The 16,998-nt window shown below is 43.2% G+C and overlaps 5 protein-coding genes and 1 non-coding gene across 6 annotated transcripts; 2 read left to right on the top strand and 4 right to left on the bottom strand.

Moving 5' to 3' along the window:
• Window positions 1-2,835: 2,835 nt before the first annotated feature.
• Window positions 2,836-4,235, bottom strand: LOC9659564 (60S ribosomal protein L2, mitochondrial). Its single transcript, XM_024684108.1, has one exon. The coding sequence runs from the start codon at window positions 4,138-4,140 to the stop codon at window positions 3,250-3,252; it is 891 nt and encodes a 296-aa protein (XP_024539876.1). The 5' UTR covers window positions 4,141-4,235; the 3' UTR covers window positions 2,836-3,249.
• Window positions 4,236-6,624: 2,389 nt separating this feature from the next.
• Window positions 6,625-8,360, bottom strand: LOC9659563 (probable ADP-ribosylation factor GTPase-activating protein AGD8). The gene is made up of 7 exons (XM_002978893.2): window positions 8,150-8,360; window positions 7,961-8,079; window positions 7,484-7,901; window positions 7,186-7,419; window positions 7,002-7,130; window positions 6,817-6,942; window positions 6,625-6,758 (listed from the first exon to the last, which is right to left on the bottom strand). Exons 1-7 carry the CDS (start codon window positions 8,222-8,224, stop codon window positions 6,732-6,734), a joined length of 1,128 nt encoding a protein of 375 aa, XP_002978939.2. The 5' UTR covers window positions 8,225-8,360; the 3' UTR covers window positions 6,625-6,731.
• Window positions 8,361-9,597: 1,237 nt separating this feature from the next.
• Window positions 9,598-11,343, bottom strand: LOC9659836. Its single transcript, XM_002978892.2, has 3 exons — window positions 10,484-11,343; window positions 10,221-10,408; window positions 9,598-10,162 (listed from the first exon to the last, which is right to left on the bottom strand). Exons 1-3 carry the CDS (start codon window positions 11,253-11,255, stop codon window positions 9,710-9,712), a joined length of 1,413 nt encoding a protein of 470 aa, XP_002978938.1. The 5' UTR covers window positions 11,256-11,343; the 3' UTR covers window positions 9,598-9,709.
• Window positions 11,344-11,384: 41 nt separating this feature from the next.
• Window positions 11,385-11,465, bottom strand: TRNAL-CAG. The gene has a single exon. It is a non-coding gene; the product is annotated as a tRNA-Leu (tRNA).
• Window positions 11,466-11,544: 79 nt separating this feature from the next.
• On the top strand, window positions 11,545-13,232 carry LOC9659835. Its single transcript, XM_024684003.1, has 9 exons — window positions 11,545-11,726; window positions 11,830-11,926; window positions 11,987-12,111; window positions 12,205-12,330; window positions 12,381-12,507; window positions 12,567-12,651; window positions 12,711-12,824; window positions 12,876-12,915; window positions 12,980-13,232. Exons 1-9 carry the CDS (start codon window positions 11,562-11,564, stop codon window positions 13,130-13,132), a joined length of 1,032 nt encoding a protein of 343 aa, XP_024539771.1. The 5' UTR covers window positions 11,545-11,561; the 3' UTR covers window positions 13,133-13,232.
• Window positions 13,233-13,324: 92 nt separating this feature from the next.
• Window positions 13,325-16,718, top strand: LOC112349492 (ENHANCER OF AG-4 protein 2-like). The gene is made up of 8 exons (XM_024684002.1): window positions 13,325-13,465; window positions 13,619-13,695; window positions 13,767-15,203; window positions 15,268-15,622; window positions 15,677-15,782; window positions 15,844-15,953; window positions 16,023-16,195; window positions 16,253-16,718. The coding sequence occupies exons 1-8, from the start codon at window positions 13,346-13,348 to the stop codon at window positions 16,551-16,553; spliced, it is 2,679 nt and encodes an 892-aa protein (XP_024539770.1). The 5' UTR covers window positions 13,325-13,345; the 3' UTR covers window positions 16,554-16,718.
• The last annotated feature ends 280 nt before the right edge of the window (window positions 16,719-16,998 follow it).

Below are 16,998 nucleotides of genomic sequence, written 5' to 3'. Positions count from 1 at the left end.
ATACTTCATTGAATATGAGTATAACTGAGGAAGCCAAAAACTCGAACATGCTAACCAGCACTGCTCTGGTATGACTGCGTTAACAACACAAGTTGGAAGCTAATTATAAAGATAAACAGATGAGTTGGTTCTATCTAGAAAGAATTTGAAACTTTTGCTGTATATTTCATAATATATTGAGTGATATCTAAAGAAAGTATTTTCCTCTCAACACTATTTTGGCTGTGTTCTTTTAGCATTGGAGGTGAATCCCCATACTCTTAAAAAAGCCTTCGAAATTCTTGCTATATGAATTCTTTAATATTATCTACTCGAAGTTATCTGATAGATTGCTTAGTTTTATTTTGGATTTGTATAAAAGAACAATGCATGCTTCAACACAGTTTTTTAGTACAATTATCCATGACTTGCAGCTGTAGTTATTGATAATTATTAAAAATAAAAACAATGTGTATGATGGATGGCTTCTATAGAAGAATACCAAATATTGATAAAGATGAGATTAAGGATAAATACTTTTTGAAATGATTTTTTATACCAAAATTTGACATAGTCTAAATTAGGCCATAATTACATTGTACCACTTTTGAATGTAATTAGTATAGATTACCTTTGATAGAGCCTATTGAAATGACCTTTATTAAGAAAAATAAAGTCAACATGAGTGCCATAATAAAAGACAAAATGCCTTCATTGGAAAACTTTGATATAAAATGAGAGTCTTTGATATTTTTGGATTATGATAAAAGAGCTTCTAAAAATATGTTTCCAAGAAATAGATGTCTCATTTGTTACACATTGTGAAAAATTTAGTTTTAATAAGAACAAGCACCACTATCAATTTACCAAAGTGTTTCCAGGAGATTAACCAATTATTTCAAGATAAACATATACATTAGAGATGAAAATGATATTCATACCTTTAATGAACACCCTTGTTAGGAAGCATGTGGCAATTCACAAGCTTTATTAAGTTGAGCTAGATAGTTTTTATCTTTATGTGAGAGCTTGCCAAACTTTAGTAGCACTTCTGGCATGAAAAGCATGGAGTTGATCCACTTTCATATGTTAAAATATGGTATTGAATTTTGTGAAAGCCCCATTTTAAGCGACAACTCATTCTATTTTCTTAGAAACTCTTAAGAGTAGCTCTCAAAAAGTTTTTGCCTAGATGTTAGCTATGCTTTAGAGAGTTAATTCCTCTTCCAGAAAACTTATTATGGGAGTGAAATCAAGCTTCAAATCACACCCCATTTTCTTTGTGCAAGAAGAAACCAATTAAACATAGTGTCATGAGAGAGCATAGTAGCAATGGCAACCCTTTATCTTGCTCTGTTGTCACGAAAAAATGAATAGACTAGAGAAAAATGAAATAAAAGAAGAAAGGATAAACAAAAGAATCAAAGTAAAAAAACAAACTCAAAGCAAGTTATAACCATGATCCTTAGATGTTGTTTCTAAAGTAAAATTCTTCTAAACTTGTGATATCACTTTATATATGAATGAATAATGTATATTGATGGCTTGATTTTAGGGCATAGTAAGAATCTAACTGATCTAGATAAAGGATCTTTGGATAATATTTTTAGTTATATAGATGCATTTTCCAATTTCAGAAGAAAATGGATTCTAAATCTATATTTAATCTACCACTATTGTAATGATTTTCTTGTCATACTTTTAAAAACTTTTCTTGAAGGTGCTTTCTTTGCAACCATAATGCCTCTTAGCACCTTATCTTCTTTAACTCCCATTATCAATCCATTGAGAATTCTAGAAGAAACATATTGACACATTGGATCCTTAGGGCTTTATTAGTAGATAAACAACAGATAAAGAATGGATAGAAAAGGATATTTTTCTCTGATACCAAGTTGTAAATCATTGAAAGGAGAGGAATATTTAAAATTTCAAATACATCCCTGTTTTTAATCCTTATTTTTATGTTCTTTTGTTTTCTACCAATTATATTAGATCAAGGCATAGTTTAATTGAGAGGAATACTAATATTTAGGAGCAAAATGAACTATAACACATGTAAGAGAAAAGAAATGATTGCAATACTACCCACTTTGGGTTTATATTGATGAGACTATTTGAGAGTATATGTTGTATACATAAAAAGTAATTAATAATTAATATGCTTTCTACTATTAGCTTGTAGTTTATTTTGTTGGATAATTTATAATGGTAATAAATATTCCAGGAAAAAATAAAATACTTTATTTATTTTAAAGAGGAAAATATTATTCATTTAAAATGATAAATAAAGTAAAGTATCTTTTTCTTTAAGTTTGAAGACTAACTTATTTTGATTTAGATTTGAAGAAACATTAAAAGAACTTTATAACTTTTCAAATTCTACAAATAAAGTTTTTTGGGATTAGTAAACCAGAAATCTTTAAAATGTGATAAAAAATTAAGATGCTGTTTTTAAGGAATTCATTAAATAAAATCAGTGGTAACTATAAATATTTCCATTTTAATAATGAAATTGATTTTGACAAGAATGACAATCTAAAAGACTTATGCATTAATGCTGAGGAGATGGCTAAAGAATTAGTTACAAAGACTAGAAAACAATAAAAGATTCCAAGAAATTATTTTAGTTTATAATTCAAAATTACCTAAATTAATTTATTTCTTTTGAGCTTAGAAAAATGATTTAAATATCATTACACATTATTACAATTATGTGAATAGTTTATTACTATTTTATGATATATATTAAAATTATGATAATAATTATAGTTACTAATTTATTTAATATCTTAAATTATGAGCAAACTAGGCACAAATAGTAGTATAATAAAAGTAATTTATATAAAGGTATAATAAGTTAAATCCTAATATTATATTTACATAAATTAGAAATAATTTCGCATAGTGGAAATAGTTTTGACATTGTAGAGTTAAATAAGATAACGGAGTATAAAATTATAAAATTTGCTAACCTTGGGTTCACGTTTAATCTCGCTCAAGGGAGCTCATGTTTGATCCTGTCCCCTTTGGAAAACTTGCATCCGCTTCTTCAATTTTGCGACACTCCATTGAAAAACGTCCTCAGTTCCTTTCCCCAAACACATGAACTTCGAGCCTGGACTTGTTATTCTGGAACTTTGAGAACTTGGTTACAAGTCGCCCCACGAACTTGGAAGAACTTGGTCATTAAAGTCACCAACGAACTTGTTTGGTCATTCAAGCGGTGCCTCTCCAGCAAAGTTCGATCGATCAAACTAACAACCATGCTCAATATTTGAGCCCGGGCTTCCTCTTCCTCACCGTCTTATACCCACACTTGCAAGGCTTCCCCCACGGCGTCACCGAGGGCCGTCCCCCGTTGGTCCGCCCGCCATGCGGATGATCCACGGGGTTCTTGGCAATCCCTCGGACATGCGGCCGGACACCCTTCCACCGATTCTGCCCCGCCTTGTACATCTTGGGCTTGACGATATTCGGATTGGTGAGCGGCCCGATCACCGCCCGGCACCGCGAGTCGAAGATCTTCTCCTTCCCGGACGGCATCCTCACCGCCACCCGCGGCTTGTCCGTCCGCTTCTTGGTGATCTTGGCGAACGTCCCCTTGGCCCGGACGAGCTTGGCGCCCTGCCCGGGACGCATCTCAATCCCATGGATCAACACCCCGATGGGAATGTACGCCATGGGCATGGCCACCCCGACCATCTGCTTGACGTCGAGCTGGTCGTAGACGGTCACCTTGAGCTCCTTGCCGTGGTCGGGGCGCGGGCACACGACGGGCACGGGGCCGTCAAAGACGGGCAGGCCCTTGTAGAGGTCGTCCTTGACGGGCGGCGGGGGCTGCGCGTTGAGGAGCTCCGGCGGCGGGAGGAGCACGTCCTTGACCACGGAGAGGTCGAGGTTGTTGCGGACGGCGTAGTGGTGGAGCAGGTAGTTCTGTGCCATGAGGTGGGACTTGGCGTCGCTGAGGGGCATCTGGAATGTGGGATCGCCGTGGACGTCGGCGTGGGCGAGCTTGTACATGCGCGCCTTGAGCACCTGCCAGATGTTTACCCCGATGCCGGGCTCCACGCGCGACGGCTCCATGAAGGAGCGCACCTTCACCTCGCTGCCCGCCTTGCCCAGCCGCCGGACCATGTCGCCATACCTCTTGGGCCGCATTTCTGCCCCTTCCCCAAGAGCCCTAAAACCCAACTTAGGTATTTGATATTAGTTTAAAACATGGTTTTTAGTATATTATAAAAATAAAAACTTTTTTTGAAGGAATTTTGACATAATAGAGTTTTAGATAAAGCTTTAACTTTGATAAAGAAAATATAGAAAATACCTTATGCTATCAATAATAAAATAATTATTATATAGAATTTAATTATCTATATATTTTTCTAGACTTTATAGAAATAATTATATAATTTTAAAAAAAAATCATAAAAATTAATTATTTTAAATTAAAAAAAATTCATTATTTATTTTACTTGGGACATGAACTTTTATTAATAAGGTTTCAACTTATTTTTAAAATTATAAACTAAAGAAACTTTATTTTGAGTGATTTTACAAAACTTTACTTTATGTAAAAGTGCAAGTATTTGGTGTTAAGTTCTATAACTTTAAGTTTTCAAAATTTAATAATATATTTTCTAAATTACAGATATCATTCTTTTGTAATAATTCTAATTGATGATACTAAAGAAACAAATAAAGTTTTCCACATTTATTATCTTTTTATTATCGTAATTAGATGTTAACCACGTTTTAGGTTGTTATAAATTATAAATCTTATTAATATATACATATTGTTTAATTAGTTACATATTAGCTTTTAACAAAATGATACGTTAATTATATAAAAAGTTGGTTTGTGCATTAACACCATTATCACATAAAAGTTTTATAAAAAATTATAAAAAAATTATTGATATTCATGAACAAGTAAGGGCATATTTAACTTTATAATAATGTATATGTAACTCATTTGGTATGTATTGAAAAAGCTTAAGCATATAAATATTTTCCATTCCATACATTAAAATTTATAATTTTTTTAATTTATAGAAATTTTAAAAATATTTCTATTTTTAAATTAAAATAATATTTTTAATTGGTATTATATTTAATGTTAATTATAAATTTATTTATTTGTTATTATGTTTACAGTGCGTAATGAAGCCATTCGAAGGCGTAAATGATTTGGAATTCACGAAAAAGCTTGGCATGTTTAAAATGTCTGAATTCAAGCAAATGTATGTAAATTTCGATACAGTGGAAGAAAAGTATGAGATCCTTTTTAGGAACTATGTATTCAATATTTAAGTTGCCATGTGCTATCCTTTGAATTTGTCATTTACATTTAGGAAGGAGAGGGAGAACTAGATTGCCATTGGCTACGGTAGCACCAACAGCAAGGGGTTTATATTAGCCAATTTTCTATAAAGACATTAGAGAAGAATTTACAAGTCAGTTAACATGAGCTAAATTCTCTAAGAATGAATAGGAGAACATTTTAGAGTCACTTTGCTAATGTAAGACGTTCGCAACAAACTCCTTAAGGAATTAAAGGGGTTAGAACTTCATGATTTAGTTATAGAGCACGTAAAGGCTACTAAGAAGCTTCTAAAGATCAATGAAGCAATGATTTAATTCAGCATTATAGGATTGAGTGAGAAGATTTGGAAAACGGTTAATGCAATTTTGGAAGAGCAAAGAAAAATGGCCATGGCTTTTATGCGTTGCATAAATTATTTTAATAAAGGAATGACTAAGCATGAGAGTTCAAAATTTCTATTTTTCTAAAGTTGGATCTTAGAGCTAAACTAAAACTAATATCTATTAAAAAATATAAAATTCCAAAACTTTGTTTCAGTTATTTTGAAATCATTAAATAAATATTTTCTAAAGGTTTATGCTAGTTTGTCTACGTACATAGTAAAATATATTAAAAAATGTTATGACTATTTCTAAAATATTTATTATTTTTAATATTAAATAAATTTTATATATGTTTTTTGGTGTTTTTTTTTAAAAATAAAATAATGGTTTAAGTTAAATTTTTTACTACTTACTAATGAACTTGCTGTTTCTCTAAATTTATATGTTTACTATTATTGCTCAAAAAGTTTCAAACCTTTGTTGATATTAACTAAATTTGACTATTAGAAATATTCATACTGATTAACATGGATTTGCTATGGAAATGTTTTTATTTTTATTTTGTTAAAATTCTTGTGTTTTTCTTAGAAAATGTTTGAACCATTCTTAAATTTATGTTTAATATGAACTTTGTATAGTAACAAACCTTTAAATTTAGATATGCAACTGAGTTTTATGCTTATTAGAATATAGATTTTCTCCTTATAATCGCTCTTTTGCTCGTTCGGTTCATCTCTATTTGTACCTCTACTTGAATTGGTGTGAGCTGGATCATGATTAACACTTCTACATTCTAGATCCTCTTGATTGCTTCCTTGAGCTCCTTCACATTGTCCTTAATGGTTTCATAGTTGCTTTCATACCCTCCAATCTTGTGTCATCTTGTTTTCTTTCACCACTTCCAGCAGCTCGTTCTTCATCCCATGCCTCATCCCAATATATTTCTGTGTGCACAATAGTCTAACACCTGTTTATCTAAAGACTGTTCTTTGCAGCTGCACAAAATATTCTTTTCGACCAGAATTATTGAGAATCAATCCATTTTTTTTACAACGAATCGGGAAAGAATAAAATAATGATTGTCTCCATCGAGCTCCCCACCGTCAGTTAGCTCCCAGGATTGAGAGGACCTACACGAGAAAGGAGTAAAATAAAGAACGGAGAGACGAAGATGACGATGTTGTTTACCTGCATGGAAAATTTCGCCACAACGTCGGCGGCGGATAGATCGAGATCGGTTGGATCGGAGTCGCCATCTTGTTGGTATCGCTTCTGGCGCTCGAAGAAATCATCGCTGGAAATTGACGAGGAGCTCTGCACAAATGTTGGCACTGTCGTCAAATGGAAAACCAGAAAGGACATCCATGACTGACCGAGAATTTCATGAGACGCGTTTGGCTGTCAGCATCGACGGTGGTGACCTTGTTTTCGTTGAAAAACTGGGACGACGATATCGATTTGGCGTTGGCGAACTTCTTCTGTGCCTCGTTGCTTTCTTCGACCTTACAAAATCTGGATCGTTAGCGAGACGACGAGAAATAAATGCTCTTGACTTACATGTTTGGAGCGGGCAGTGCTAGCAGACGACTTGTGGTTTCCATTAGAGAACTGGGAGAAAAAGTCTCCATTAGCCGATGGCGCCGAAATATGCCCATTTGTGGACTTTGACGACTCCTCGTCTTTCCAAGTAAAACGCGCAATTCGAGGCTGGGGCGCAGGGACAGGAGCGGGCGCTCGGGACACCGCAGGAGGAATCTCTTCTGGCTTCTGGTCGTAAAGACTATCATTTGTCTGCAAAGACGTTTTGACGAAGTTCGTTAAAAGTTCTACCATACAAAGGAAAGGCAAACAGTACCTTGGCTGTGAGCTTCTTGATTCCCAGGCCACCGGACTTGGTCACGCCGTTTTTCTTTGCGAGAACTTGCGCAGGCTTCCTTGAAGAAACAGTAGTGGTGGTGGTAGCAGCAGCCGGAATTGGAGCTGGAGCTCCTGCTGCTGTTACTGCTGGAGGAGCAAAATTGTCGAAGAAGAAAGAATCATCGCTAGTTTTCTCGTCCGGAACCTTGGAGTTTGTCGAGGAACGTCCGTTACAAGCGGCGGCTTCTTTGGCAAGAAGCTGCCTGTAGAGATCAGCCGCTCTAGACTTATACTTGGACTCGTTCTTACCACTCTCGGTCCACCCATGCTGCTTAAAGAAGGTCTGCGCTCGGGCATTGCCACCAAAGTCCATGAGTTTTAAATGCTCTTGACTCCAAGAGTCTAGGATTGTGGACCTGGATCCAGCAGAGATTTTGTTTTAAGCCACGAAGAACAAGCAAAGAAACTTTCATACCTCACGAAGCTAATGTGGACACCGAGGCTCCTGTGCATCGAGGAGCAGTCAAGGCACACGAAAATTCCATACGTTGTGGAGGCCCACGACGGATTCTTGGCATTGCAGTCAAAGCACAGCTACAAAACAAGAGAACCAAAGCCTCGCACATTGTCAGCTCCGAATCGCCGGCATTGGGCACTTCCCTACCTTGTTCTCCGGCCGCGCCTTGAGCTTCTTGAAGAGCAAATCCCGGTCCAGAACCTCGGCGCCGGCCCCCGACATTGCTCGCCCGCTCCTGGAATCGCCTAGCGCATCCCAGATCTAGCTCGCCGGGCCCTAAGAACCCTAAATCCCAACCACAGGGAATAGGGGAGCACACACCTTTCGCCTTTTGGCTGTTGGCGAGTGCCTCTCAAAGCCCAACCAACAGTAAAAAATCAAAAACAATGACAAGACCTAAGAGCGTTTTAGGGCATAGCGGCATATTCCTTAGAAAATGCCTTGCGTCCATCCGACGGCTGTGATTACGGTCATCCACGTGTTTTGGTCAAACGGCGATCAAAAGTCCTCCGCGTAACACGTGTCCAGCTTGAAACACGGAACTTCTGGCGATCGTCGGATCGCGGCCGAGGATGAAGCTTCGCGGAAGCTGCCTTACCGATCTTGAGAAGATTGGCGGGCTGTCACGTGCGCGTTTACGGCCGCCTTTGACTGAGAGTCAGCAGATGGACGGCTGGGATGGGGCGCAGCCTGGCAGCTGGAGCCACGCGATGGCCGCCGCGTGGATGAGCGTAAGAGACTTAGGGTTTATATAGTCCTCCCAGTTGAACAGGCCCCAACCGCAAATTTCACACACCACAGAGGCGAAGAACACCTTCCTTGATCCTCGCGGGGAATTCAACTTAGAATTCTTCTCACAGGGTTGAAGGGAATAGAGAAAAATTCAAGTCGATCGTGCGCAATGGCAACCGCCACATTCATCGAAGAGTCTCACGCGCACAGGAGAGGGCCGCTCTCGGTCAGCAAATCCTCCACGAGAATTGCCAAGCTCCGGCGAGGAGGGTCAGCAGCAGCGGCGGTGGCAGCGGGCACTGGAGCTGGAGCTGGATCTAATCAGCGCCCACCGCCGGCGGTGTACAAGATCGAGCCCGAGGGATTCCGGAGCTTGGTCCAGGAACTCACAGGCCCCAATTCCTCCTCGATGGCTCACAACCAGCAGCATCACCAGCAGGAGCAGCAGCCCAAGAGGCTCCATGGCTTAGCTCCTCCTCCAATCTCGCCATTCAAGCCCTCCTTCTACACTCCCAGCCTCAGCCCCAAATTCGAGCAGCTCCTCAGCTCCTCCTCGCCCAAATTCGCCTTCGCTCCGCTCACGTTCTCGCCGCTAGCGGATCTCACGCCGCGCGACAGCGTCTGGGCCAGCGGATTGGAATCGCCCGAGATCAAATCTAGCTCCTTCTCGGCGCTCATCGCCGGCGGCGACGATAGCAGCAAGATCGAGCGCGCTGGCTCCTTCACATTCTCGCCAAGGCTTCTCCAGGGCTCATCCTTGGCTGGCTATGGCCTTGGCGGAGGATTCAGCTCGGATTTTAACTTCTCCAACTTGTGATGGAGTCCAATTTTTTTTCTCGTCTCTATCGTTCTTCCCAGGAAGATCAAGATGATACTTTTCACCCTCTTTGTAAATTTAAAGCAAGGCTTTTACCTTTGTTTACATATACAACACAACAAATATACCACCAGCTTATTTACCACTTGTGTGATTATTTACACCGAGTTTCCAGCATCCTCCTTGTCCACTGTTAGCCAATCGTTCGATCCCATCCTCTCGTGTTTCTTCGCGCACTCCTCATCGATCTCTTCCTCGGATTTTGCTTTGGTGTCGAGCTCCACCCAGCCTTGGGCTTTAGCGGCGCGTTGGATCCTGCCATCGTCGTGATCATCCTCTAGATCACTGAAGGAAACATCATCCTCGTCGTTCCCTGCCGCCGAGATCTCTTTGTTGGTGTTCCCTGCGTTTGATCCTGTAGCTTCCTCGTCTAGCCATTCATCCGCCTCGTTCTCCTCGGAGGATTTCGCCGCCGCGAGCTTCACTGTGCTTGGGATAGCGTCCTTATCCACGACAAGGGAATCGTCGGCTTTGATAGCAGTAGCAGTAGTAGCCTGGACTTCTTCTTCATGACGAAGCTGTTCCAAAAGAATCTTTCGGGCCTCGAGAACCTGAAAGAAAGGAAGGAAAGTAGCAAGCGTACAGTGGAAGTAGAAGTACTTCTCTTACCTGTGGTGTAGACAAAAGCGCGGCATCCTCCTGGCTCAGCCGGGGATGGACGAGGACGAAATAAATCTTCCAAAAACGTCCCTCGTTCATATGCCGGGGACAAATCTCGACTTTCAAGGCAGCGAGCCTCAACGCAGCACGCTCCACTGCGTAAGCGTGGTCCTTTTGGAAGCTGTTCATCTCAAATCCTGCAAGAAAAAAGAGATTTTTTTTCTCCTGCTAAGCGATCCTCAAGGTAAACAATGTCAAAACACTTCCCATACCGTTTTGAAGATCATCGTCCGAGGCAAGAGGAAAGTCGAGCCACGTCTCGGGATGCAAAGAGACGTTCCTCGCAAACGCGACAACCTCGTCAGTGAGCCCCGGGACCTCGATGGCGTCGTCTGGCTCGTCATCAAACAAGAACAAGCTTGACGCAAGCTTGGACACTCCATCCACGAGAGTCGCCGCCGAAATCCCCATCTTGGAAGACGACTCCACGCCACCACCACGACTGGTATCTTCTTCGTCATCAACAGGAGTAACCTGGCCGGCCGGTTTGTCGCTGGAGAGAACGTTGTCAATCAAAGGCTTGAGCAGCCCCGCGATTCCATGATCCTGGGAAGCTCCCTCCGGCTTGTCACTGCTCCGGGACTCATCCCCCCGGATCACCGATGACAAGCGCGACAAACCTTTCGCGAATCCTCCCTTGAGTTCCGCAAAGTCGCTTTGCATTCCACTCAGCTTCTCTTTCTCAACGATACCAACACTGGCATTCTCCACTCCTTGATTTGCCTGATAATCATCTCGAGAAGTCTCCTCTTCTACCTTGGGAGAATTTTCTCTGGGTAACTTTGGCGGCGGCGCAAGAAAAGAAGCTACCCCCCACAGCGATTGCGTGAGAGACTTCCGCAATTCAGCCAGATCCTCCCCCACGCTCTGCCCCGGCTCAAAAAGCTCCGGATCGTCCCAAAATTCTGCTCCACTCTCATCCTTCTCTTCCTTGTCCTCCTTGTCCTTGAGAACCCCTGTCAAGGAGCGCGAAATCCACGACATTCCTCTCGCCCTTGCCGATCGATCGCTACATTCTACTCATCTGCTGCCCCGCAAAAGCCCTAACCCTAATCACACAAAGGCGAAACTCTAGCCAACGGACGCAAGACACGTGGACTAAAACAAAAGCTTTGTCAGGAATGGGATTCGAACCCATGCCCTTGCGGACTAGTACCTGAAACTAGCGCCTTAGACCAACTCGGCCATCCTGACTATTGGTAAATATTAAAAATTATTTCCTACGTGTCCATACCTCTTTGGACAAGGTGCTACTTCTTAGGGTTAGGGCTTTTTCAGCTTCCAGGCGCGATGACGGAGGATCAACAGCACAAGAAAGAGGCGGCCGTGGCGTATGACTACGACGGCGATCCTCGCTGGGCGGATTACTGGTCCAATGTGCTTGTGCCCTCGCATTTGGCCGCAAGGCCAGAGGTTTTGCGGCATTTCAAGCTCAAGTTCTACCAGAGATACGTTGTAAGTTTATCTAGAACTCAGAAAATAGTGTTTTTCTTGCTGCAAATCTATCTCCGTTAAGCATGAGATTGATGGATGAGAGATGTTTTGTGATTTTTTCCAGGATCCGGACCTTGTTGTGGATCCTCTTTCAGCGATTTCTTCCCCGAGATCGTCTTCCAACTCGGAGCCAAGAGTGCAAAGACGATCTGCGACTGGAGGTACTGTTTTTTCTTCTTCTTTCCATCTCCGTTAGAAGCAAATGAGAATTCTCTTTGCAGCTGATCGCAGCAGCACAACGCCTCCACCGGAGACCACTCGCCAGCAGTCTCCACCAGCGTCTACTGCTTCGCGGAGCTCTTTCAGAATGGATCCTCCAACGATACAGTTCCTTGCCAATGCTTGGGTATGTCAAACTTGTTCATCTTTTCGTTCTACTTGTTTTATCCTGAAAAAGTGATCCTCCTGCGCTAACATTTCTCGTTTGATTCTTTGGCAGGTCACAGTGATGGCTGTTTTGGCTATGTTTCCTTTCCTTCCTTATGCACTAGCGGAGAAGGCTTACAGGTTAACTCTACTTGGCTCGGCAGCAACTAACTTGTATTGTATTGCGAACCAGCACGGGGTAGAGTGATTGTTTTTCGATCGTCCTGTTTGCCTGATCTTATTTTTCAGGCTCCGGCGACTTGGAATCTTCAAGGCTTGCAAGATTGGCTCCGATCAATCTTTGAGACTACTGGAAACGACTTCCTCTATCTTTTGTACGCGTTCTTTTTTGTCTCAGCATCTATTCCTCTCAAAGGTACTCTCTTTCTTCCTTTTGTTCTTTCTGAAGGCTCAGTGGACGAAATGTCTGCGCAGTTGCTGTGATTTCTTTGGCTATACGCTCTCTGGAGCAAGTAGTGTACCATCTAAGACGGAATTTCAGCAACACTCGACTTTACAGGTCTTGTCACGTTGATCTTCCTAGAGGTGGTCTTTACAATTTTTTCTTTCATTCTCCAGAAAGTATCTCGACAAGCCATCAAACTGGGTGGCTTCCAACTCAAACCTTTTGAAGAGTCTCAGTGCCAACGCTGAGATCGGACTTGGTTTCTTGCTAATCATCCTGCTACTAACGTAAGTTTCTTTTTTCTCTCTTCTCTCTAAATCCTCGTTTCGATGATGCAGGCCGCAGCGAAACATCATCCAAGCATTCGTTCACTGGAGGGTAAGTTTCTAGATTTCGTGTTTTCTCGCTAGCAATTCCTGAGCTCTCGAATTTCTTATCGCAGCTTCTTAAAATGATGTACGCGCTTCCAAGCACGGCACCATATCACCGAAGCTCTTGGTCGGCTATTGGCAGAAGGGTGAACCCACTTATCCACCAATACGCTCCATCTCTCGCAACACCCATGGCCTATTTGCAACGATGGTTCGTCTCATAGCCAAGTTCTTATCTTTCTCGATCCAACCAAAAAAAAGTTTGGAGCTTCGATCAAACGCTTTTCTTTCTCAGCGGCAAGAATTCCATAGAGCTATTTTTTTTCGAGCAGCTGCTTGGTGGTTTTGAGTGGGGTCTTCTTCGCTATGGGCTATTATCTTCTTTATGGTATAGTGGAGAAGCAGGGCTAGGGCAAAGGCTAGGGTTCTTAGTTGCTATGGCTCCTGGTCGGAGGAAATCGGCGTCGGCAGGGGCACCAGCAGGTCCCAGGAAGGCCTGGAATGTTGGCGATTTGGTTCTGGCGAAGGTGAAGGGCTATCCGGCATGGCCAGCAAAGGTATGGCGAGTTTTTCTCGGTTCTTCTGGTCTACATTGTGTTGCTTGCGATGAGAATCGTGTGATTTCTGCCTGGAATGCGCTGCCTTGGTCCGCATTGTGCTGGAAATGGCTTCTGGGTTGTGAGATTTTTCTTGCCGCTTTGTTTCCTTAGGTGAGCACACCGGAGAAGCACAAGATGAGTCCCAAGTCCTCGAAAGTTTTCGTGGAATATTTTGGAACGAACGACCTGTAAGTTTCTTTCTTTCGTAGAGTTCTTTCAGGAAAATCTATGACGGTTTGTGTTCGTGGTGTTGTTTCAGTGGCTTCGTCCAGAGAAAAGAAGTCTCGGAGTTTACACCTGCGGCTCGGGCCATCATCGTCGAGAAGGCCAAGTCTGCGCACAAATCTTTCAAGGCTGCGGTCAAAGGGATCTGTGACTATGTCGACAGTTTCAAGGAAAAGCTGATAGATGGAGGAAAAGCGGCTAAGGAGCTCGCGGAAGCTGTTTCGAGCGAAGACCATCAGTCAGGTAGTGGCACTGATTCTCCGGCCAGGAATGTCGATGGTGGGGATTCGATGGGAGTTGTGAGCAGGGATAGTGAAGCTGGTCCGGCGGCAGCAGTTTCTTCTGGCGGCGATACGACAGACCGAGGTGAAGTTGTAGACGAGCAAGAGTTTGGGAGGAAACACGAGGAAACGGCTGATGGAAACTCTGCGAAACCGCTGGGTGAGGAGGAAAGGCTGGATCCTTTGAACAGCTTTGCAAGCGCTGCGTGCTTGGTGCTGGATAAGCTAACTGCCGAGGCAGATAACTCAAGGTGTCTGTCCGTGGAGGATAATGCAAAGACGGTGTCAGAGCAGATCGAGAAAGCTGAAGATGCCGTGGACAAAGATGAAAAGATGGAAACTAGGCAAGGATTTGAAGCTGCGAGGGACAGAATACATGAAGAGGTGGATGAAAGAGAAAGATTTGAAGCTGAGAGAGAGAATGCCACCGAGAAGCTGGATGAGAGAGAAGGATCTGAAGCTAAAGCTGAAAAGGAAAATGTCACGAGGGAGCTGGATGGCGGAGAACGCTTCGGAGCAGAGACAGAGAATGTGACAGCGGGAAATGAGAATCTGGATGACAGAGAAGGCGTTGGCCTGAACAATCCCGAGTCGGAACCAGATGCAGGAGTCTCGCCTCTTGCTATTGTGGTGGAAGCGAAGATCCTGAAAACATACGAGAGGAGGAAGAGGGCGGTAAAAAGTGGTGAAAAATCAGAAAAGAAACAAGATGGTGGGAAAGAATATAAGGACGACAAAGGACAGCCAAGTGGCGAATCTTTGAAAGCGCATACAAAACTTGACACGAAGAACACTGAGAAGCTGGAGAAGAAACTGCTGAAGAAATCGAAGGCGGATGTTTCCGATGGGAAGAATTCTAAAAATGAGAAGCTTAGGCGTACTGATTCGGATGCTACAAAGAAACGGAAGGTCGACTCTGAAGATGATGTGAAGAGAAGGGATAAGCACAGGGACAGGAAGGACGAAACTTTGCCACCGTCCAAGCGGCAGAAGTTTTTGAGAGTGGACCGTGAAGACTTCGATTCCCTGGACAAGAGGGTGAAAGGAGAAAGAGAGAGCCAAACGAAAGCCGTCCAGACGACGAAGAAGACTGTGACTGTGGTAGCGAAGGAACTGCCTGAGCTTTCTCCGGTATCTGCCGCAGCACCTCCGAAGCTCTTTGAGGAGGATACCAACAAAGTTCGTGCGGCGTAAGTTCTTTGTTTGCCTTCGCTCTTCTTGAACTCATACTAAGGACTTGAATTTTACTGACAGTTATGAAGCTGCAAAGGAGATGAAGCAGCGGTTAGCTCTAAAAGATGAGACGTCCTCCGCATCTATGAAGTTCCTAAAAGCTGCAGCTCAGGCGAAGCAGAGAATACAAACAAGCTCCACAACCTCAAACCGCGAGTCGCCACTCTTTATGCGGCCCAACTCTGATAAGTACCATAAGGCCAGTCCATCTCAACGCCGAAGTAGTGGCGAGAAGCACATTCAGCTCAGGACCAAAGGCGTCGACAAGCTGGAAACCTTTCGAGGCATGTTGGAAACTCTCACACGGTCGAAAGAGAGCATCTCCAAGGCAACCCGCTTTGCTATGGAGTGTGCGAATAAAGGCCTCGGGAAAAAGGTGCACAGTCTCATTCTCACTTTTCGTTTCAAGTTGACGAGCTTCTATGCACAGGTGATGGACGTAATCATGCGCAAGCTTAAGAACGAGCGGGATCACAAAAAGCGAGTGGATGTCTTATTCCTGGTAGACTCCTTGACGCAATACTATCATCAGAAAGGTGTGTGAAATGCTTTCTTTGTTGTTCGTCCCTGTGCTGACTTTGTCTGGAGTCGCCTCAGGAACATCCGGACGCGGCTATGCCCACATTGTGGAGGCGTGCTTGGTTCGCTTTCTGTCGGCAGTAGCGCCCCCAAACAGTCCATCGGAGAACCGTCAGCAATGTGTCAAGGTTGGTGCGAGAACTTTATTTCTTTTTGTTTAGTTCGCCAGCTTCTCGTAGTAATTGATTTCTTCCTAGGTGGTGAGTCTCTGGCTCAAGAGGGATATCATGCAAGAATCGCTGCTGAAAGACACCATGGCGAAGCTGGAAGCAGGACTAAACACAACGCAGCGGCAGTACCAGCGGCAAGACCGCGCGATCGACGATCCATTACGTGGTCTAGACGACATGCTAGTCGATGAATATGGGAGGTAATCCTTTCTTTGTTCTTCCTGGCTGAGTTACTCCTGTGTGATCTTTCACTCCAGCAACACGAGCTTCCAGTTGCCAGGCCTCCTCGTTCGTCAAGTCGACGAAGATGATGATCTGCGAAGAGACAGAGGCGCAAGAGCTCCAGTGGTCATGGAGGACGTGGACGGGGAATTGGAGATGGAGGACGTTTCTCCCCGGGCCGAGAATCACTCGCGAGACGACAATAACAGTAGCAGCTCTTCGTTGACGAGGCACGAGGATGGACAGGAAGATTATAATCGAGGTCCACTGCCACCATCGTCGCCGCCGCCACCGCTACCGCCGCCGCCACCGCCAAGCCCGCCATTCCACCTATGATCGGGTCAGTCAATTCTCATCCATATTCTTCATTGTACGTATCTCTGGTGTGTGCCTACACATTTTTATATTGATCGACACTGCTAACCCCGCAAGTAAAATTCATCATACTAAGAAACCATTGTTTTCTCGTTTGATAAAGGTAAAGGTGAAGGTTTCATGGCTTATACCTGCCAGGTAGGTGTCATTATACACGAGACAAATACATTGGAAAGAAAGATATAGCTGGGTAGGTGGCGAAATTTGAGAATATTCGACTGCCGCGGATGTAATATTCCGTCACTCGCAAGTGGACTGGCACACGTGGCGCCATGACCCGCAGTTGGATTTTATTAAGAAAGCGCCCATCTGGTCTTTAAAATACTCCCCCACGCATTGGAGTGGCTTGGGGCGCCTCTCTTTGCTCCCTCCTCCGCATTCTCCGCCCACGCCTTCATCGATTTCA

Source organism: Selaginella moellendorffii, unplaced genomic scaffold (assembly GCF_000143415.4).
Source record: "Selaginella moellendorffii unplaced genomic scaffold, v1.0 SELMOscaffold_39, whole genome shotgun sequence".
NCBI classification, from domain to species: Eukaryota; Viridiplantae; Streptophyta; class Lycopodiopsida; order Selaginellales; family Selaginellaceae; genus Selaginella; species Selaginella moellendorffii.
The sequence above is the reverse complement of the archived record's forward strand: the minus strand, read 5'-3'. Positions and strand labels throughout refer to the sequence as shown.